The 22,756-nt window shown below is 42.9% G+C and overlaps 2 protein-coding genes and 1 non-coding gene across 4 annotated transcripts in view; 1 reads left to right on the top strand and 2 right to left on the bottom strand.

Annotated features, from left to right (window-relative positions):
- Nucleotides 1-3,096: 3,096 nt before the first annotated feature.
- Nucleotides 3,097-6,956, bottom strand: rpl21 (ribosomal protein L21). Its single transcript, XM_041233284.1, has 6 exons — nt 6,880-6,956; nt 5,850-5,928; nt 5,399-5,460; nt 4,945-5,057; nt 4,039-4,189; nt 3,097-3,225 (listed from the first exon to the last, which is right to left on the bottom strand). Exons 2-6 carry the CDS (start codon nt 5,914-5,916, stop codon nt 3,136-3,138), a joined length of 483 nt encoding a protein of 160 aa, XP_041089218.1. The 5' UTR covers nt 5,917-5,928; nt 6,880-6,956; the 3' UTR covers nt 3,097-3,135.
- On the bottom strand, nt 4,474-4,606 carry LOC121302957. Its single transcript, XR_005947742.1, has one exon. It is a non-coding gene; the product is annotated as a small nucleolar RNA SNORA27 (small nucleolar RNA).
- A 1,788-nt stretch (nt 6,957-8,744) lies between the features above and the next one.
- usp12a (ubiquitin specific peptidase 12a) overlaps nt 8,745-22,756 on the top strand; it is a 21,650-nt gene continuing 7,638 nt past the window's right edge. Inside the window, exons 1-5 of one of the 2 annotated variants that reach the window (XM_041233236.1) lie at nt 8,745-9,134; nt 15,599-15,679; nt 16,616-16,829; nt 20,115-20,344; nt 22,661-22,737. In XM_041233236.1, the coding sequence (XP_041089170.1) occupies nt 9,087-9,134; nt 15,599-15,679; nt 16,616-16,829; nt 20,115-20,344; nt 22,661-22,737 (650 nt within the window). In that variant the 5' untranslated portion in view covers nt 8,745-9,086. Of the gene's footprint in view, nt 9,135-15,281; nt 15,373-15,598; nt 15,680-16,615; nt 16,830-20,114; nt 20,345-22,660; nt 22,738-22,756 lie in introns of those variants that run through there. The other variant, XM_041233235.1, reaches the window with a different exon arrangement.

The following is a 22,756-nucleotide window of genomic DNA, read 5'->3' as shown; positions in this document are numbered from 1 at the left end:
TACTATAGAATGCACGCCCTCGCAATGATGGGCTAGAACACGCAACGCACCATAGAACCCTTCATGGGAGGGGAAGGGGGGGGGACGGACGTCCTCTTTCCTGAAATGGCACGTGAATTCATTTGAATTTATGTGATATCTGGAGGGCTTTTAATTATGCACAGGAAGCAGGATCATTATGAAGTGGAGTCTGCAATCTTCAAGTTCGGAAACATAATTCCCTGTTTTATGAAACTCAGTGTGATTTTTAAGCGGTGTTGATGTGTAAGGGCAGTAGTTCATTTGACCGACATGTCAAGCAGTTCTCAAAGGAGTATGAAAACATGACCCGGAGAGCAATGTAGCGGGAGTATTCCGCATCTGATTTTCAATTAAGAGATATGAACGCGTTCCAGCTTGATTTGTCTTTTATTATTGGGACGTATTAAATCCCATTAGAAGCAATGCTCTTGTGAAAGGGGTCCGTGCGAACCCTGCACTGCAGTTCCAAAGCGCATGCCTCCCTGTAGCGTTGACTTGGAACATGCTGCAGCCATGGAAGGAGGAAAGCAGACATAACGAGAGGCACTGGGGTCAAAGAAGCCATAGGACTCTGCAAACTATGGAGGATGTAATAATCTCCAATCACTTTAGATAGATAGATAGATATTTGCGATATCTGAAAAAGTCTGGTTGTGTAATAGATTTAAAGACACCAAGTGTGTAGGTATATTAGTGAAATGAACAGGTGCCAGCAATCAGGCGTCTGCTAGATCTCTTCTGCGGTGATTGCACTTCTCACAGTATGAGTAAGTCTCCTCTGGGTCTGTAGGTTTACTAACAGGGGTTGTTCGTGCAGCTAGAGGGGAGGACCAGTTCATTTAACAGGGCTCTGATTGCTCAGGGCTCCTGGTCATTTCAGGCGAGTTCTGAAACCCTGGACTGGGTGCAGCAGGCCTAGTGTGTCTAACCCTGCAGTATCTAAGAAACGGCCGCATGTATATACGTATGTTGTGCTTTACATGTTTCCTTATCATGAAAAACTGCCTTTACAATTATTATAAAACTTGGTATTTAGCATAAGTGACCGAGAGCATTCTGGGAGACGAATACTTGAATGTATAAATTATTGAGAATAACAATCTGGGCACAAATGAAGGTGCATGTACAACTGTTTATAGAGCTTTCCAACTACTTTGGAAACCACTTGCAAAATGTGCAACAGCTCCAGTAGATCTGGCCATTGTTACCATGCAACCACAGGAAATAAAAAGCAGCTTGAAATGTTTTTACAATAATTTCTTGGTGACCATAAAGATCTTGGACTGGGCAGATTTGCCATGCAACTATCTGTACTGCAGGATTACCTGAAAATTGTCTTGGTGCCGCAGGCACTCCAGTGCGATTCCATTTTCATCTGCAGCTCTTCACACACACCTGATGCCTTTGGAAGAATTCATTTTCTTGATGATTTTGGTTTCAAGCTGCATTTCTAAAAGCCCTCATCTTAGTGCCAATAATGGAAGTTGAATTGGCCTCCAGCGAAGCACTGCCTTTGCGTTTACTGCTCTGACAAAGCTACCTTTCCTGTTAATCTACCCCACCACCCTCCACTCTACACCAACTTACTGAACCTCATCTTCTCCCAAGCCTCTTGAAATGTAGAATTACAAAAACATTTCAAATAAAGGTCTTACTGGTGTTAGAAAACAGGTCCCTCCACTTCATTATAAAATGATAGTTGCTTCCTATGTGATAGGTCAAAAGGCCCGATTACAGAAGACCATTGGACAGTGACTGACATACACCCTCCCACCCCCTGCAGTTCACTCACAGGATTGGGGGGTTTAGTGGCTGGTATCTGCAGAAAACAGTGAAGACCGGTTTACCTGTACCCAGCCTCACTGCACATCACATTCAGGTTCACTTCCAGGACTTCCATTCCTTTTTTGTCAATACCCACTCCCTTGTAATCAATTCTAACACATCACTGACCAAACTTGCAATTAGTGTATTTTCAAAGTGGTAACAAGTCACTCTTGGTCCACTGATTTGGCTTCAGAACAAAAGTAGTTGAACACAGTTAATGTCTCCAACATACATTCCAATTCTTTTAAAGGAACTGGAAATTGATTTTGAAATTGAATTGACCCAACTCTGGTTGCATCCCTCTCATTCTCCTTGTTTTGCAGCCTCATGCGGAGTGCATGGAAAGCTCATCCGCTAGTGTGCAGTGCCTGTGCACATGCCCAGGATGCTGCATAACTGAAGTCAAATCCAGTCTACTTAAAATACGAGTTTAAAGCATGATCTCTACTTCAGAAGCAGGACAAAAACACTTTGGTGGTTGTTGTAAAGGCTGTGCATTTACCATTCCACACAGGTATTCTTAACTATCATGTATCTTAATGATCTATTCTTCTAGACATTTTACAAGAGCCAATGCAAAGATCAACATCAAATTACTGCAATAAAAGTGAGGTCAGTTTAAACTAGACATCAGATTATACAATGTTTATATACTGTATTGTAACACGACTATCAGTTCAACGCAGCAAATCGATAGGTGCTGTTCTTTACAATACATGTTTGAAAGAACTATAGTCTTAACCTAGCACAGACAATAAACAACTTCATAATCTAGGGATTCCCCTTAGAATAGTAAAGCTGCAATGAATGCAAGCATTGCATAGGAGTAGTTGGATTCCTCCATATAGCTCACTGACACAGGGATACTGTAAAACACCCTAAAAAGAACGATCACAACTGAAAACACACCAGGAGAAGGCACTTGAACTCCAAATTACACTTAGCTAACACTCATTCCAGGACACCCACACAGAACTACCATTAATGCCGGTTTGCTCTCAACTGCAAATGCCTTTAATGTCACATTAGCAAATAAGACAATCAAAGGAGGTAGATCACTGGGCTCCAGCAGCTAGAAAGCTGTTCTAAAACACTACAAAACCATTATAATCCAAACTAACGAGTTAGTACATACAGCACTGCTGCGATTGCCTAGCAACACTTTCTTCATACTCCTGAAACAAGTCTGCAAATTCCAGTTTAACTCAAATTGTGGAGATCTAGGAATAAGTTAGCAACAGACAGATGTTTGTTGAAAACAGGACTTTATTCTGGTCTGACAGTGCTTTACGCCATGAACTCGTATGGGATGGGCTCCAGAAGCTGAGGGACATTGCCCTTGGTGCTGACGAAGTGAGCCTCTCTTGGAGCTGCAGGCTGCAAGAGAAAAGAAAGGCTTAGGAGCACGAACACCGCCTCCTCTTATCAAAAGCAATTCACACATCTACACATGCTGGGATATTTCTGAAATGCACACAGAAAAGAGTTTACCGAGGGAGATTTCTAGCGTCCTTAACACTTTTCTTAAACACGGCCAAAGAATCAGAATTCGCATACGTGAACAGAATTTCTTTAAACTTCGTCTCAACACCTAGAGAGACATTTGGTTGGCTTGAAATGGAAATTTTACATCAGTTAATCTAATAGAGTATCAAATCTATGAAAGCCATTGACGTTTGAGGATACATTAAAACAAATTCCCAAACATACTGGTAGCTAGCAACACTTGTTTTTGTTTCAGGCATTTGTTCCCTCTTTTCTAAAATAAGACGCACCATTTGCCAATCATTCATGACCAATGTTTCTGAAAGGGATAACTCAAGTACTGGATTGAATTTAAGTAATTTGCTAGAACTTCCCAGGCTCGGAAGCTTCTCATGAACCGAAAGGACAGCACTATTTCACACAGATGAAGTCTGGAGAGGTGCTAATCTAACCCAAGCAGCACAGTACACTCAGCCTGAAAGTGCCTTAAACCTCAACAGGTCCACACAGTTTAGAGTCCAGAATGGCTTTGCTCTCATTGCTGGTGAACTGTGCTGCTCTGAAGCAATCGTAGGAAGCAACATCTATAGGAATACTGCTCTGAACACCCTGCAATTGTACAGCAGTAGCAGCTACTACCTGAATCACTGTGTATTCAACACTGCATTGCAGCCTCTAGTCATTTTAAGAGTGCTTAGTTTATACCTGGCGTTTCAGGTCAACCCAGGTGCCGTTGTTCTTCGCCTCGATCTTCTTCTTCTCGTTGGCCTTCACGCGCTGCAGGAAGCTGTCTCTGCTCTTCGAGTGCTTGATGTGCTCGATACGCACATTGATTCTCTTGGCAAGGATCTTGCCTCTGCAAAAACAAGTATAACTTTATATTTAGATGTACAAATTTTAACATAATGAGAATTCATTCTACACAGGCAGCTGTGTGAATTGAATAGCACTTAAGAGCTCGTTCTTCAAAGCTTCCAGGAAGTTTATAACCAGTAGCACCATGATGGGAATATTCATAACGCTTCACGTTTAATGCCCAAGTATTTTGTAAGTGTATGACTTGACCTCGGGGCAGGCTGAAGCACCAGTAGAGCAGGAAAGATTTTAATTGCTACGGCTCTCCAGCAGCTGCTCAAACACTTGTGTCTCCTTTGACAGGATCCAAGCTAAATTAAAGAATTTGCTTGGGTTTTAAAAGGATTTTTGTTATACCCCCCTTGAATGACCAAAGAGGACATGAAAGTTGTCCAACTGGCAAAGTGAAAAGGGGGGACTGGCTTGAGCGGATTTCCAAGAGAAGCTAGCTTTATAAACACATCTTACCTACAAGGCCAGGTACTTGCATGCACCAACTGCATCACCTCCCATACTTTGATATATCATAGAAATCTAGTATAAGCTTTTTACAACAAGACCTCCAGTTTAGAATTACTACTTACTATTACTACTATAATATCTCATGCTACAAAGAGATATTAAATATCTATAGCAAAACTACAATGCATTGCTCCCTTGTGTAGAGATATGCAATTACTCCAGTAAGAAAGACTTTAAAAACACAATATGCACACTACATGAGATGAGCATGTACAGGTGCAAATGCATACTCACTTAATCTGCTTGTTGACAATGATGCCTACAGCATGCTGGGTGACGTTGTAAATCCTACCAGTCTTGCCATGGTAGCACTTGTGGGGCATGCCCTTTTGAATAGTTCCCATACCCTGAAACCAAACAAATCAAGTTTCAATAAACTGCAACCAGAGTCCACATTACAAACTCAAATGTCAGCTCTATCTTCAGTGTAGCACAACGCATTAAAGCCTTGTGTCTGGATCTACAACTGAAGAATGCTAGTGAGCACTCCGAAATCAGGGTACTGTCAAGACAATCACCACAAGCCCTAGCTCAGTCTAACACACAAACAGACACATCAGCAGTTTAAGCACGTACAAATGGAGTTGATTTAGTCCAAAGTAATCTTCTTCCCCCAAGAACATAAAGAAATTAAGCCATAATACACCTACAGAAACCACATGGCACAGCTAGTATACAGACAACCTACCTTAATATCAACAATATCTCCTTTCTTGTAGATGCGCATGTAAGTGGACAGTGGAACGGGCCCTGTAAAAATGTATTGAATCAATATCTATTACAATCTTATGGCCATCATTTTAATCAAACACCATAATATCAGATTGGAAGACATTTCTGTATGCATGCATGCATATGGTAAAGGCTGCAAGAACACTGAAGCCAATGGACAATTAATACACTTTAGAACAATTCTGTCCATGCTATTTTCAGATTAGCTGCCTTCATTTAGAACAATGTATTATACTTGCTGGATCTATACGTCTGTATAACTTAGGCCTGTGCGGATTTCAATGTCCGAAAAATTCAGTTGGTTTAGCCAAAACAGCCAATCACAGGCGACAATCCTCATCAAGCCCCAGCAACCTGCGTCGCTTTCATTCCTGTCGTGCAACTCCAACTCAAAGTAAGGTCCTTACCATGCTTGCGGAAGGGCCTGGAGAACATGTACCTCGTCCCCCTCCTCTTACCCCTGGTGTTCGTCATTTTGCCTGTTTACTGCAAGACAAAATGGTAGGAAACATGTCAAGGTTTGCATATGCTTTATAAACCACTACTAGAAACACACTGTACTTTACTCCACCCATCATTATTATTGAGCACGTAGTTCTTTACTGCTGAAGAGAACCAAACCGACGCGTTAACAAGCGATAGCGAGACTGCAAGCCACAAGATTACCACATAACCAGGCTCTTGATCACACCAGTCGAGTACGAGACGTGAAATGTAGCAACAGATGTGGAACAATGGTACACAGCGAGCCTTCAGTGTCAGGCATGTGGTGTATACTTAACACAAAAGTTCGACTTTACATTACAAAGGATTATTACCGTGTGGTGCTTTTCCCCCGCACTACATTGATCGCACCGATTAATAAATTTGCTTTCACTTGTGTGTTCCACACAGATCATCTAAAAGCACACACACACACACATTATATAATTAATATATATATATAAAATCAGAGCTTGTGTTAAAGCTGCATGTTCAGATTAGCATGCTTTAGTTCAAACTACAGCAGCTACACGATGCTGCTTGACCGACACGAATACAGAAGTCCGGTGCAGACACGCTGCATGATAACTCACGCTTTTCCTAAACTTACTGCCTTCTGCAGGCAAATCCGTGTGACTAAAACGGCATCACAATGTCTTAACAACTACATGTTATACTGTGTTTGGCAATGTTAAAACGTTATGAAGTATTATTAGATCTCTCTTCACATGAACCAAGACTCGACCCAGGGCCCGCCAGCGCGACCATGCTGCAACCTCAGCATCGACCACAGGCCGGCAAAAACACACCATTCACGCCCGTCCGACCTGCTCCAACATTTTAAACACGCATATCGCGAACTTAAACCTCTCCTTGCTAAACTCTGCAGGCCTGTAAAGCAATAAAACTGCTTTTTATTGAGTATTTTCAACATGGAAGAAGCGCTCAGCCTACCCCTGCTCGCTTGCAAGATGGCGGGTCTGGCGGAAAGAGAGCGCTCAGGACCCACAGCTCCGCCTTACATGTCAGCTAAGAAGACTAAGGTCGTGCCTGATTGAAAAAACAAACAAAACAAATATATATATATATTCGCTTTTAATCGATTTACCTCTAGTACATTCTCCGATGTTTTCTTTAAACAGTAGTGTGTATGCGCGTTATTTATGATTTAAAGTGTGAAGGACCCTGAAGAAACGGATCACGTGTTCCATGTGACTTGTTGCGTTGTTTCCAAGCCGAGTAAAACGTGAGAGAGCGTGTGAAGCCCGTCTTTCTGTCGTATCGTCTGTGGCGCAGTACAGATACATCCACGGCTTGTAACATTGTAGTTTATTCATTTTACATGCCTCAGGCACACGCGATAGAGATTTGGGTTTTATATTGCAACTTTATTATGTGAAGTTTCTAAGTTTCACACAGTTGTCGTGACATGTCATCAGGGACATATATATCGTTGATGTGGTAAACTTACTTTCTAATCACCCTGTGTGTGTGTGCTGTATGTATATTCGTATTGACTCCAGTAAAGGCCATTAATCATGCTCTTTGCTCAGAGACAATCAGGGATGGAAATAAGACTCCCATTGTATAGCAGTTCGGTCCATTCCTGGTTTTACTACGAGTTTAATAATACACACGTGAGCTTGTTACCTATAACCACTATGCCTAAGCGTATTAAACCCTGGACTGGGTGAATCCGCTATGCAATAGGAGTCTTATTCCCATCTGTGAAAGTTTAAATATGCTGGTGACATTATGTCAGATACCCGTGATGAGTGCAGGATGCATTAAATAAATCAAATGATGGATAAATAAATGGTGATTAAGAACAGATACACGGGTTAGCAGATATTCGGAGGGGAATAACGTATTCTTTTAATAGGTCTGTGTTAAGATTAGCAGTGGGGTTTGTTTTAATACTCTGTGCAGCTAACCTGAGAACACGCGGTTTGAATTAGCTGGGTTACACCGCAACTGCATGACGTCAGAGTGTGGAAATGGAACTCTGCTGTCAGCTGGCTGTGTTTACAGGGGTACTTTATTCAATTTACATTGTATTAACCATTAATAACAACAACGACTTTACAAAAAGAAATGTAACAGACTGCTTCCATTTCACCACTGTGAGAGCAAAGACAAGTACTGAAAGCATTGCAAAGACCAGAGAGGTAGAGTAAAGCATATTTAAAAACCTGGCAAGCCATGGGTATTAAATGCATAGCATAACCACGGGGGGGAAGAAACATGGGAAAACTGCAAAGTGACTGGGGAAACTTGTATCAGGGCTAGTATAGAAATAACATTCTATAGGTCTGGTGTGAGTATTACTGTTATGAATAATGAATGCAGTCATCATATAATCTATGCAGCACAGCAAGCAACAGCATGGCCATTATAGTTTGCATTGCAAGCAATGGGAAATGCGTGGTTCAGTGTAGTTTACATTATTTTATTATTATTATTATTATTATTATTATTATTATTATTATTATTATTATTATTATTATTATTATTAGCAGCAGCAGCATCATAGAATCGCTCTTTGTAAAATGTTGTATTCCCCACCATCACCCCTCCAATGATCCATTCAGTTAATTACAATGATATAACGGCTTAACTACTTCAGTTGTGTTAGAAAGTCTTCCATATTTACTGGTAAATAAACATTAATAACAGCTGTAGTTAAAGTGATGGCGTTTGGCTCGGATTTGGAAGCAGCTCTAGCAATGCCATGCTTCTGTGATGAACAGTCGACTTGTATGTGCGTACTTGAACCGGCTCTGTCTAGGACCCCGGGAGGAAGCGCCTACTCCACGTAATCGTCGTTGACTCAGGAAGAGAAGTGTAGTCCAGTATTGCTCCCTGCAGTTGGCGTTTCTCAGCGAACTGGTTTTTTTTTTTTTTTACTCGTGTGTGGAATCGTTTAATCGCTGTGGACGCAGAAACAAAAAAAAAAACTTTCCTTCGCCATCCAGTTGCATATGGTTTGTACACGGTGCGACGGAGCTGAGCCGCACCAGTAGAAGTGGAAGGCGAGGCTGTGTTTGGTAGCGGCTTTAGCACCCGATACTCACGCTGTCTGCTCCTGGGCTCCGTGTTGATTAACACTAGACTTTCATCCCTTTACTCCCAGTGATTGCTTGGAAGATGGCGCTAGGCGGATGGAAATTCTAATGACAGTTTCTAAAATCGCCTCCATTTGTACCATGGTAAGCATTCTGTGCTAATACCTATCTATCTATCTCTCTCTCTCTATATATATATATAATGTGTGCGTGTGTGTGTGTATTGATAGGTAAACGCAGTAGCCAGTTGCTTCATTTTGCTTTTATCCGGTGGTACTGAGAAACAAACAGTGCACGAAAGGTCTTTTTTCTCACGCACCCTCCGTCCCCTGCGTGCTTCCTTGCTCTCTTAGTGCTCCGAGTCACACAGGCTCGCTTCTTTAATTTCAACCCACAGTTGCCTGGATATTTTCAGGCCTAATTCTGTTTCGTGACAGTTAAAAACAGCCCAAGCAAAGAAAAAAAAAAACGATTTGGCAAATAAATAACACACACCGGTGTCATTTCAAAACCTGTTGAAAACACTTATTTTGCAGAATCCAAACCTGCAAAGACTGGAGTGTTCAGACAGCTTTGCAGAACACCGGTAGCGGTTTACTAAAGGTCACGTCAAAGAAACCGATTACACACCTCGCGGATATAATTAGCCATTATAATATTAAGACATATGGAGCCCATCTGCATGGAGTGTGTGTGTGTGCAGCGCAGGGCTGTACAGTACTAACAGCGGTTGTAGAATTACACACAGACATTGGGATAACGTTAACGAGCATAGTCTGCCTCGGTCTTTTCCACTGGCTTATTATACATCTCTTCAATTTGTGTTGGTATACAGCACTCAGTAAATGTATTAATTTAATATGTCATTAATTGTCGCCCGCCCCCCAATACAATCAAATCAAATCAAATGCACACGGTCAGCGGTTACACCTCCCACTTCTGCGCATTTCAACAGGTGCATATTTCGGTTTACAGATATAGAGTTTTAAAATGAAGGCTAGCTTTTTAATTTACACGACCTTGCAAGCAAATAAATACATTATTTTGCACCTGTTACAAATAGAATCTACTAAAGCAGGCACAAGTGTTTAGGCTGGAGATGAACTCTTTCGGGCTGGCGTGGCACAAAGGCCCCCACTGATTAAGAACAATCCTGGACTGCCTTTAACATTAGCTAGCATTCGGTAATCAAAAGTTAGTGCTGTCACCTGTAACTTCAAAATGCGCTCTCAGGAATCTAAGGAAAAACTATCAGAAACGAAATCCTGGCACTGAAGAAGACACTGCAAGCAGAATGTGTCTGCTCCGCTTGGTTTCTCATAGTTCTTTTAAGTTTAGTGCTAATCAGGTGTGTGAAACCAGGCATGAATGTTTTGTGGTTTGACTTGTTTTGTTTATTTGCTGGTTCCTGCAGTGTCCTAGCCAGCCTAGTGGATATAGCAGGCCCTGTAAAGAGAGGGTGCAGTGAGGAATGGTCTGATGACAATAGTGCCTTTTGCATTAAGGCAAACAGATGGAACGAAATTTATAAAACTGTTTTCAGGAACGGTCTGCTCCTTCCTTCCTGCAACTACAGTAGTCCTTTTTTGCTGTTATGTTTCAAATGCATGTTGTCTTCAGCGTTGTCTCAAAGAGCAATGGTTTGAGAAACCTGGTTTTTTCCTCTTCCGTTCGTTGTTGTCCATATCGCAGTATTTTTTTCCAGTAGTTATTTTAAATTTTATTGCACTTTATAGGTAAATAAATGAGGGAATGACTTTTTTTCCACTCTGGAACTCCAGGAGATGGAGGTTTCCATGCTTTCTTCTGGCGCTGCGAAGGCTCCTGAGGTGTGTGATTTATAAATGTGAAAAGAGTCGTCTGTGTGTTTAGTGTATCACCGGGCGACATGGCACACAGCAAAGGTAACATCTGGGGTTCCTGTAAACTTTGCAGGGTGTTTGTAACAACGGAAAATGACTGGCAAAAAGGTCACATCAGGTGTGCTGGAGTTCTGCTGTCTTCCGGTCCGTGATGAATGCACAGTGGGCATAGACTGGTACAGAGAGAGCTACATTTGCATGACAATCTGCACTCCTCTGTGTTCGTTTCAGCACACCATGTGCCTTACTTGTGCATGCTGAAGTTTCGATGAACACTTTTTCGCTTACAATGATGCCCCAAGCCCAGAGTACTGTAAGGGAAAGCTTCCCAATTATCATCAGACTGGAACTTCTAACAAGGACAGGTTACGCAATCCGCCTGCCGAACCCAAAACACAACGTTTGTATGTAAATAAAACAGTGGAGTAGAATATGTAGTGGTAGTAATAATATAAGACATTGAGAAAGTACTCGGCAAGTACTCTAACAAGCATTAACATAAAAGATAGCTTGAACATGTTTATTGCCAGCAGCCAGAGAGAGCCCTACATCTTGGAGGTCTAAGCTGTCTCGTGGGCAAGACGATGGCCAGTTCCACAGAACGGAATTGGGGAGACTGAGCATGACTGTTGCACGCTTCAGGACTGGGCTCTTTCTAAAGTCAGTCCAGAATTCCACTACCAGAGTTCAAGGCCACTCCTTTCAAGGATTGACCTGCTGTCTCTGTGTATTCCTGAACCCAGCCCATAGCTGTTAGCTAGGAGGGCACTGGTCATCTCTCACGAGAACACAGGGATAGGCACTTGAGGACTGTAGTGTCCCCTCTGTTCAGGGAGACGGTGCAAAGCTGCTTCAGTTGCTGCCCTCCCACTTTATGGAAATATGATCTCACTGTATCGCCAGCCGGCCAAACTGATTTCCATCAGGCATCCTGACCTTTTAACCCATTTATGCATGGCAACCTCATATGGGAACAGATTAAACAATCATTTTTACTTTTTATATGGGGACATGTGGAAAATACAAAAGCATGATGACCTCATATGAGGCTAGGAGATGGTGTTGCCTTTGTTGCGTGATGACCTCATATGAGGCTAGGAGATGGTGTTGCCTTTGTTGCATGATGACCTCATGTGAGGCTAGGAGATGGTGTTGCCTTTGTTGCATGATGACCTCATGTGAGACTAGGAGATGGTGTGTTTTCTTTGTTGAATGATGACCTCATAGGAGGCTAGATGGTGTGTTACCTTTGCTGCATGATGATCTTGTGGTATAAGGGGGGCCATTTTTCCCCTCATAAAAAGCAATGGGAGAAAAAATGGTCAATGGAAAATATTTATTTTATGTCCAAAACTACTACTTCAAATGTGGTTTTTTTTGAAGTTATTTTTTTGTTAAAGTCATGTGCTCATTTATAAGAACACCAAGATGTGTCATTTTATATTCTTTATATACCTGCCTGCACGAAAACCTCAGGGTGTGAGAATTTCAATTTCCTGTCAGTAATCAGTGATGTAGAAACAATCGCACTCACGTGTGAAAATGTTAGACCACTTTGTGCTTTAATTAGGCATCTTAAATAACCTAGAAAGTCTCGTGCATTTAACCATTTGTGGGTGTGTGTTTCTTTTCTCTTACTATTTTAAATTAATTGCATGTGTGGCCTATTAAAGTCATCCATTAAATTGGAGAATGACTAATTTTCCTAGTTGACAAGTTTTTCTCACTTGGCCCGTTCTTGTGGTGTATAGTATGATGAAAGCTTGGCTCTTAAGATTTGTGAGTGAAAGGCGTGTTTCCTTGTAGATTCCAGACAGATTGGCATGCTTATCTTTTTCTGTTTGTCCAGCTCTCGTTTCTCTGTGCTGATTTTCTCTTGAGGTTTTTGTTTGTCTGCTTACCTGGATTCCCTAATAGTTTCTGACCAGAGAAACCGAACACTCAGCCCCACCACTGCTTTGTCTTCACACAGAGAGCGTGCGCTTGGATTTAAAGCAGCGCTCTGTTCATAGCAGGGGCTGTTCTGACAGTAATATGGGATCACAGTGGCGTGCCTTCACTCTGCTGTTCTGAGCTCATAGCTGTGCATCCTCGTTAAAGTGATCCAGCCAGTCTTCCAGCGAAGTTTGGAAGATGTTATTTTCCTGTCTGCTGCACTTTGTTCTTTCTCTGTCCTGCGCACAGCTGGCTGAGGTGCAATTCACATGCATCAGTAGGTTAGTAGTCCTGGTAACTTCATTGCATATGGTATGAAAAGCCATAGCCTTTTGTGGCTCCACTGTGCTGAGTTCTTGGAGTCAATTTCCTAGTGCTTAAGTCTTGACCCAGCACAGAGATTACATTGGTCACATGCACTGCCATACTGCAAAATGTATTGCATTTGTGCTTGGTTATTATTTGACACACTTCGATTTGCACTGATCAAGGACTTCCTACCCTTATCTTAGGAAAGATTTGTGCTAAACTGCTGTAATCGCCTGTGTGGTTGAAATTCAAATACAAGACACAAGGTCTGAGATTTTTATCAGTGTGCATTAACTTTACAACAGCATGGTAATCTTTGTTGGTAAAATTGATCAAGGACCGTATTTAAGCCCTGTACTGTAGGTGAGTTTCTAATAGATGCATCTATTTGCACAATTATACAGTATGCTTTCCAATTTGAACTCACTGGGGCAATCAGCTGGTTTGTTGTTGCTGCTTCACTTGCTGTCATGTTTGGAATTATAATACATTATAATACACAGTGATCTTTTAGATTCACAGAAACTCCCATGTTTCCCATTCTTGCTATCGCTCTGTACTGACGTCAGACTGTAACCTGTGCGTTCTCTGAGGTTGGGGGAGGGGGGGCAGGGCAGGGAGGGTTTCACACAAGGTCACCGCTAAAGACAACACCAACATAAACAGCAGACCCTGAATTAGTTTTTTTCCAAGGGGAAAAACAAAAATCTTGGCAATATTACAGTACATTTGGAGCGTTTTAGCAGCTGTGCTTTCGTGTTCCAGCTGACATAAGGGAGCCGAAAACGTGCCTGATTGTGTGTGAGAGAAAGCACACAGCTTGCATGCTGCAGTGTGCGGTGAAGCAGAGGGCAGACCCGCACTGACAGGACAAGCTTTGAAAGCAGCACACACATATTGGTATGAAATGAGCAGTGTAATGGGTTACAACAAAATGCGCTCCCAAAGGGCTGTAGGAGGTTAGTAGTCTGTGATGGATGTTTGGAGTAAATTCAGTGCAGTTATCCAGTTCACCAGCTGTGACACAGATTCAAGTGCTCAGAATCGGTGCATGTGTAAAATAGACCTTAAAAACATTTGTTAAATACTGTCGCGTGAAAATATTTGCACTTTGTTAACTTTTTTTACTGAGAAAATAAATTGTTGTGCAGTTGCAAAGAATGTAAAATCTAAAAATCCCCTTGTTTGTTTCAGTATTTGTGAGTGTGCATGAGAGCGCTGGTGCGCATGTTTTTTCCGAATTGGTGCAGGTTGTAAACCTCCATGCACATCCAAATGACCCCCATTTTATCTTTGTATTCAGACGCAATGATCTTGCTCAGAGAGACTTGTACTGAGAGACAGGCAGCAGTTCATCCCTGAAAGAGACCCTCGTTCAGGGATGCTGTGTGCACTGCACTGTACTTTCACACGTGTACAGAGAGGCAGTGCAGCGCTGGTAAGATAATGTACTGGAATCGCAGGGAGGCATTGCAGTGCAGCGCTGGTAAGATAATGTACTGGAATCGCAGGGAGGCATTGCAGTGCAGCGCTGGTAAGATAATGTACTGGAATCGCAGGGAGGCATTGCAGTGCAGCGCTGGTAAGATAATGTACTGGAATCGCAGGGAGGCATTGCAGTGCAGCGCTGGTAAGATAATGTACTGGAATCGCAGGGAGGCATTGCAGTGCAGCGCTGGTAAGATAATGTACTGGAATCGCAGGGAGGCATTGCAGTGCAGCGCTGGTAAGATAATGTACTGGAATCGCAGGGAGGCATTGCAGTGCAGCGCTGGTAAGATAATGTACTGGAATCGCAGGGAGGCATTGCAGTGCAGCGCTGGTAAGATAATGTACTGGATCATTAACAGGGATGGTAGTAAGACTCCCATTACATAGCAGTTTGATCCATTCCTGGTTTCACTATGAGTTTAATAAGATATACCTGATCTTGTTACCGATACGCTGTGGCTAATCAAGCTCATAGTAAAGCCTGGAATAGGTGAAACCGCTATGCAACAGGAGTCTTCTTTCCGTCCTGGATGTTTTTAAATGGTGTTCGTTTTGCTTACAGATGCTGTTTGTGTTTCCTATGCACATCGCTGACGTCTCTGTTTCTAACCCTGTGATATTTTGTATTGTTACAATCTCCTGGATCAGTAGCCAAGTAGGACGGCACTCCTCAGTGCATTTCTCCAGGGTTGTGTCTACAGTACATAACAGAAGCCCTGCGTTTTCTAGACATGCTTAACCAGGCGTTTCACTGTATAAAGAGCATATGCAGCTCCAGTACAGTGGTGAGAATGGCTCAAGTTTTGATGAGAAGTCTTTATCATCGTGTTTTTAAAATTTAATCCGGTGTACAGTCGATCTTCTGCTTGAGTGTTGGAATGTATGTAATCCGCAATAGCAAGACTAACCCTCTCTCTCTCTCTCTCTCTCTCTCTCTCTCTCTCTCTCTCTCTCTCTCTCTCTCTCTCTCTCTCTCTCTCCCCCTCTCCCTCCCTCTCTTTTGTTTTCCAGGGCACCAATGCCTCCGCTCTGGAAAAAGAGATTGGTCCGGAACAGTTCCCCGTCAATGAGCACTACTTTGGTTTAGTCAATGTAAGTACAGTATAACCCTCTAGGAGCCAGCCGACTGGTACGGGTTTGATTGTCCGTGCTGTAGAAGGGTGTGATCTGATCAGTGTGTCATTCGTAGACGCCTAGTAATATTTTAGTGTGAAGGGACACTGTAGCTTTAAAATGGTTTTTCATTATGTATTTAGAAAACTACATAACGGAATGTAATTCAATATGTTACTGTAACATTATTGAGCAGGTTTCATTCAACTTTATAAAGAAAAATTAGTTCTATAGGGGGATGCAAAACCTTTGGCCATAGCTGTATTATGGTGCCGGATGCATTGCATTTAACACCTACGTAACGAATGGAAGGGCACGAGCAGGAAGAATAATGGAATGATTTCATTAGCTTGGACCTCTTTTAAGACAGTTCATTTGGTGTACGTGAGTGTAGAAAGGGATGTGTATATTTTGGTCTGCTGTTTTCAGGATGTAATTACCAGGAAACACAATGTGATGTAGAAAAAGGGGCAGCTTGGCCTCTACAATTAGATGATTAAGAGAGAAACGAAAAGCTTTCAGTGCCGGCGCTTTGATGCTCTCTTTACCCCAGTATGTTAATTCGGTTTTTGGAATCAGAATTTTTAAAGGACTTTATTCTTCCCACACATGTTCTATTTAAACTTTTCACATTCCCTTCTGTCACAAAAACAGTTTTCCACATAGCAAGGAGAGACAGTGAGATGAAGAGGAAACACTGAGTGCAGTAATACCTGTAGACTGTTAGCACACTGACTCTATCTAGTGATTTACAGGGATGGGAATAAGACTCCTATTGCATAGCAGTTTCAACCATTCCAGGTTTTAATATGAGCTTGATTAGCCCCAGTGTATTGATAGCAAGCTGTACTATTGATTAATGATATGAGTTTGCTGTGTTCTGACACTCTTGCTTGTTTTTCTGCTTCCCCGCAGTTTGGAAATACCTGCTACTGCAACTCTGTCCTCCAGGCACTCTATTTCTGCCGTCCGTTCCGCGAGAAGGTGCTGGGGTACAAGAGCCAGCCGCGTAAGAAGGAGAACCTGCTGACCTGCCTCTCGGACCTGTTCCACAGCATTGCCACGCAGAAGAAGAAGGTGGGAGTCATCCCCCCCAAGAAGTTTATCACCCGGCTGCGCAAGGAGAACGGTGAGCCTGCGCTTTCCACAGGAGGGGCAACGGCCTGGGGTGGATGGGATGGGATGGGATAGGATTGGGTGGGGTGGAAGGGAATGGATTGGGTGGGGTGGAAGGGAGTGGATTGGATTGGGGTGGGATGGGGGTGGATTGGGATGGGATGAGATGGAGTAGAATGTGATGGGGTGGAAGGGAGTGGATTAAATTGGGGTGGAAGGGATTGGATTGGGTGGGGTGGGGTGGGAGTGGATTGGATTGGGGTAGGTTGGGAGTGGAGTGGGTGGGGTGGAAGGGAGTGGATGGGAGTGGATTGGGATGGGATGAGATGGGGTAGAATGTGATAGGGTGGATGGGAGTGGATTGGATTGGGGTGGGATGGGAGTGAATTGGGATAGGGTGGGATGGGAGTGGATTGGGATAGGGTGGGGTGGGAGTGGATAGGATGGTAGGGATGGGGTGGGTTGTGATGGGAGTGGATAGGGTGGGGTGGGATGGGAGCGGATGGGATGGTAGGGATGGGGTAGGATGCAATGGGAGTGTAAGGGGTGTGATGTGATGGGAGTGGATGGGATGGTAGGGATGGGAGTGTAAGGGGTGTGATGTGATGGGAGCGGATGTGGTGGGATGCGATGGGAGTGGATAGGATGGGGTGGGATGCGATGGGAGTGGATGGGATGGTAGGGATGGAGTGGATGGGGTGTGATGCGATGGGATGGTAGGGGTGGGGTGGGTGATTTGCATGTTCTCTTCTGGTATGCATACAGTACAAAGCAGTATAAGTCTCATCCCCATTGGAACCGATTAGCATCAACTACACTTCTACTGTATCTGACAGTGTAGATCTGCACTCAGTGCAATGACAAAGAATTCTAAACATTTACACCACATCTACTTAGCAGATTAAACACGTCGTCATCAGCTTTTCGTCTGGTTTTTATCTAAATGTGAGGACTCGCAATAGGATTTGAAGAGGTCGTGGCTACCTCTGATCAAAGACTAAGAAACGTACATTAGAACCTCAGAACTGTGAGCTAGTTCCACTGCAGGGCACTCTGCTCCACTCCACTCCAGAACTCTGAGGGTAGTCTGTGTAAATTTAAAACCAAACTTTGACCTGCTCCCTATGATACAAACATGCATGATTTATACACAGCACTCGGTTTAAAGCTGGCAAGAAGCAGAACAGTCTTTTCTGTGAGTAACTGAAGGGCACATATCTTCATGTTTTTCCCCACAGTACACTGAAGTTCAAGACAAAGACAAGCAGCCCACTCAAAGCACTGCAATTATAAATCACTGCGGGGTAGCCTGGACCGGAGCACCAAACTGTACAGAACAATTCTGTTTGTATAATTAAAGCACATGCGGTACACACTGTACATTCTGTACATGCAGATCATCACAAGAAGGGGACAGTTAAACTGAACACATAGAGCTGTATTCAGCATCTCTCCACTCGCACACAGGCACATTCAAACGTGTGACGGAACTGTCTAAAAGAGGAGGTAGTTTTAAATGGCTTTGTAAATTCTGTAAGCCCCTCCTAGTCAATCTAAGTGTGGCTGTATCTAGCGTGGGATACAGTTCTGCTATTCCACTTATATGCAATACCATGCTTACCGGGACTAGTTTCGAATGTGTCTTTGCTCACGTTCCAGTCCGGATCTGAGCTGCTGAAACTGACACACTGAGCTCCAGGATCTAGCTAAAAAGACAGTTGCGAAGAGGCAATAAACAGTATTGGAAATGAATCTGCGTCAAAGCACAGTCTGTTGACAATGAAAGTAAAGATCCGCCATATAAAATAATCCCTGAATTATATTATTATTATTTATTTTTTATTTTTTTAATGACGCATTATATTGCTGTTTTTATTTTAAAATATATGTGGTATAAACACAGTATTAAAAGCTCACTCGTTCGTGATACGTGGTTTCTGTTCGGCGCAGGAGGATGTCCCAGTGGTTATGGAAGCACACCCCCCCTGTATCTCCCTCGCGTGAGTGGGGCTCGCAGTGGAAAAGTCTGCCTCGTGATTTGAATAGATTGAGTTATTCTGTTCAGTACTTGCATGTACTTTGAGAAACTGGCACAGGTGTCCTATTACTATCACTAATATGATTCACTAGAAAACAAGGCAGTTTTACCAGCTGGGATAACGTTGCCCCTGTTAGTGTGGAGCTGTCTTTTCATCATCTCTTTGCTCTTGCAGAAACCCTGTCTAGACCCCTTTCATGTAAACAAACCAGAGTGCAATGTGTTCCATTAAAAGCAGTGGCAAGCCTGGAGTGCCAGGGGGAGCGCTAATCTGTCATCGGGAATCTACTCTGAGCCTTGCAGGCTTCCAAGCTTACAGTAGTTTCCATTTTCTGGCAGGTTTCGCGAGGAGCTGTTAAAACATCGATGTGTTTTATAAACACGATGGTTTAGTTTTATTTTCTTTACTTTTTTTAGTGAGGGTCCCCGGGTCTGAAATAGGAACTTTGTGGATCGTTACGCTGGTCACTGTGTTGCAATTGCATTGTCTAGGAGCTTCACAGAAAGGGCTGTCTGTGTGTGCTATGGACTCATCGTTGGGAACTTGGGTTTAATGGTTGTAACCTTGTTTCCACCTGGGATTTTGAATAGTGTTCTTGAGAGAGGGGTGATACTCTTAAAAGTGTGTTGATGTTTTTCAATTAACAATAGGCTTGGGTATTTTAAGTGATTCAGACTTTTGTATCTCTTGCTGTAAATATCAAACTTTTTTTTTTACATTTATTCATTTAAAAAAAAAAAAAAAAAAACACTTTGCTTTGTATTTAATTTTGACACTTATTTTAACATCCTGCGTCGGGGTACAGTGGTGTACAGTACACTGTATCAAGATATTCTAAAGGGTGACACGTCTTAAAAATATTGTCTTGTCAAAAATGCGATCACCATTTAGAGTATATAGTTCAGTTTGACACTTTTACAAGCTTAGAGGTTGAGGCTTTCAAAATGTCATATTTTTCCGTTTGTGTCAGTTTTTCCTTAAGTGCTATGGAAAACTACAAAGCGGTGTGTAATTTAATATGTTAGCATAACATTATTCAGCAAGTTTCATTTGACCTTTATGAAGCAAAATTAGTTAATCCTATAGGGTGATGCAAAACTCAGGGCCATAGCGGTACATGTCATGTCAAAACTTTCATCCTTTAGTGACCAGTGCAGCCAGAGAGTTGAGCAGTGACAGTGGTGGTGCCGGTGTGGTGACCCCCGGAGACAGGATAGGCATTGCCCCTGACCTGCCCCCTGCTGTGATTCCTTCTCCAGAGCTGTTTGATAACTACATGCAGCAGGATGCCCACGAGTTCCTCAATTACCTGCTGAACACTATCGCAGACATCCTGCAGGAGGAGAAGCAGCAGGAGAAGCAGAACGGACGTCTTCCCAACGGCAACCTGGACAGCGAGAATAACAACAGCCTGCCCGACCCCACCTGGGTGCATGAGATCTTCCAGGGGACCCTCACCAACGAGACCCGGTGCCTGACCTGTGAGACTGTGAGTCAGCACAGTGTCTTTATTGTACACAGAGAGAGAAGGGTTATTCAAATAGCAGGTGCAGGGAGGGGTCTGACCTGTGAGACCGTGAGTCAGCACAGTGTCTTTATTGTACACAGAGAGAGAAGGGCTATTCAAATAGCAGGTGCAGGGAGGAGTCTGACCTGTGAGACCGTGAGTCAGCACAGTGTCTTTATTGTACACGAGAGAGAGAAGGGTTATTCAAATAGCAGGTGCAGGGAGGGGTCTGACCTGTGAGACCGTGAGTCAGCACAGTGTCTTTATTGTACACAGAGAGAGAGAGAGAGAAGGGCTATTCAAATAGCAGGTGCAGGGAGGGGTCTGACCTGTGAGACCGTGAGTCAGCACAGTGTCTTTATTGTACACAGAGAGAGAGAGAGAAGGGCTATTCAAATAGCAGGTGCAGGGAGGGGTCTGACCTGTGAGACCGTGAGTCAGCACAGTGTCTTTATTGTACACAGAGAGAGAGAGAGAAGGGCTATTCAAATAGCAGGTGCAGGGAGGGGTCTGACCTGTGAGACCGTGAGTCAGCACAGTGTCTTTATTGTACACAGAGAGAGAGAGAGAGAAGGGCTATTCAAATAGCAGGTGCAGGGAGGGGTCTGACCTGTGAGACCGTGAGTCAGCACAGTGTCTTTATTGTACACAGAGAGAGAGAGAGAGAAGGGCTATTCAAATAGCAGGTGCAGGGAGGGGTCTGACCTGTGAGACCGTGAGTCAGCACAGTGTCTTTATTGTACACGGAGAGAGAAGGGTTATTCAAATAGCAGGTGCAGGGAGGGGTCTGACCTGTGAGACCGTGAGTCAGCACAGTGTCTTTATTGTACACGGAGAGAGAGAGAAGGGCTATTCAAATAGCAGGTGCAGGGAGGGGATCAATTCCATTTGCAATTCCTTTTTAAAATCGGTTCCCTTCGAATGAATTAGAATTGTTATTTTGGAGACGTAATCATTCGTTGTTCAGCGGCTTTCATTTGAAGCCGATTTTAATTGACAAACAGGGACTTGAATTTAAGTCATTTGTCGTCACTGTGAGAAGCTCATTTTAACAGAGTGGTGCTAATTGATTAGAAGGGAATGGGATTTGGAGTTGAGAATTTATTTAAAAATGGAAGTGGGATCGAAACACAGGGATTGACTGATCCCTGAGTGGGTGTGTTTTCTTTATTTAAGCCAGTTTATTTATTGTTTTGCTTTTGAGGAAGATTACATTAGAGTTGGATAATGATCACTGAACCAGTGATTAGCCAGGATTCAGGGCTGAGAAAGAGCTAACCAGCTAACCAGCTCTACATGAAGTGCACTTTAATGAACAGAAAATGGGGCATAGTGGATATTAAAATAGTTTGTTTATTTATTTATATTTGTATTTGCTCAGTGTCACTATAATGACCACTGGTTGGCCAGTCTAGTTGGAATGATATAAAACCCTGAGGTCACACTGGAACCCTGCGTCAGCCCCAGCCCCTCAAAGCCCCTTGGTTATTCTGGCTTCCTCATTAAGAGGTGATTAACTCGGATTTGAGAAAAGCATCTGCATGGTGCTTTGTGAAAGATGGAGGGATGACCTGCTTCCGTTCCAGAGATTTGACCTAAATCACTCACTAAGTCTGTCCATATTGCATCATGCATGTGTTTGGCCTGCCATGACCATGGGGGTGCCAGGTTAGTGGTCAGGGGTCAGTGCTTGTGTGCGAGTGACCTGAGTGACTCGCTCAAATTGAGAGCAAGGGGGGTACAGACAGAAAGCTTCATTTTACTTTACGCTGCTGCAGACAGAAACACGGATTGACAGAACGAGCTTCCTGCCAAACTCAATATGAGTATAATTAAAAAACGGATTTTAGTTGAAAGGATGTTATTTTAATCGCACAGGAACTGTCTTGTATTGTGTTGTATTGTATTTTGTTATATTCTATTGTAAAACCAGGGATGAAATGATAATATTTTGGTGTGATGTCGGGTAGAGAACAAAGTTTTGAAGGACTCCAGAGTCCTTCAGCCTTCAGAAATAACAAACGCTTTCATCCAAGTTTAACTGACAAGCGCTGCCAATTCTCTGAGTTCCAGTGAAGCACAATAGACCAGTTCTATCTGCCAGCACACAGGAATTGACAGGTTTACAAGACAAAAGATTTAAAAGATTGTTTTTTTTGTTGTTGTTGTTTTGGTTGTTTCAAGGCAAAAAGATGACAATTGTCAAGTGTGCATTTGTGTGAAAATAAAAAATCATGACGAATTACATAATCACTAAACGCCACTTCTTGATTCTGCCTATTTTTCTTCTCTTTATAGATCAGTAGTAAAGATGAAGACTTTTTGGACCTCTCTGTGGATGTGGAGCAAAACACATCAATCACACACTGCTTAAGGTAAAGCTCTGAGGTACAG

The sequence above is a fragment of the Polyodon spathula genome, chromosome 30 (genome assembly GCF_017654505.1).
Source record: "Polyodon spathula isolate WHYD16114869_AA chromosome 30, ASM1765450v1, whole genome shotgun sequence".
Lineage (NCBI taxonomy): Eukaryota > Metazoa > Chordata > Actinopteri > Acipenseriformes > Polyodontidae > Polyodon > Polyodon spathula.
This window is presented reverse-complemented; position numbering and strand designations above follow the sequence as displayed.

Excerpts from the sequence above, each read along its gene's own strand:
- rpl21 (XM_041233284.1), bottom strand. The coding sequence starts at position 5,916 with ATGACGAACACCAGGGGTAAGAGGAGGGGGACGAGGTACATGTTCTCC. Across the intron at positions 5,461-5,849 it reads CAGGCCCTTCCGCAAGCATG|GGCCCGTTCCACTGTCCACT; the intron begins GTAAGGACCTTA and ends ACATTTTTACAG. Across the intron at positions 4,190-4,944 it reads ATTGTCAACAAGCAGATTAA|AGGCAAGATCCTTGCCAAGA; the intron begins GTGAGTATGCAT and ends TTGTTTTTGCAG.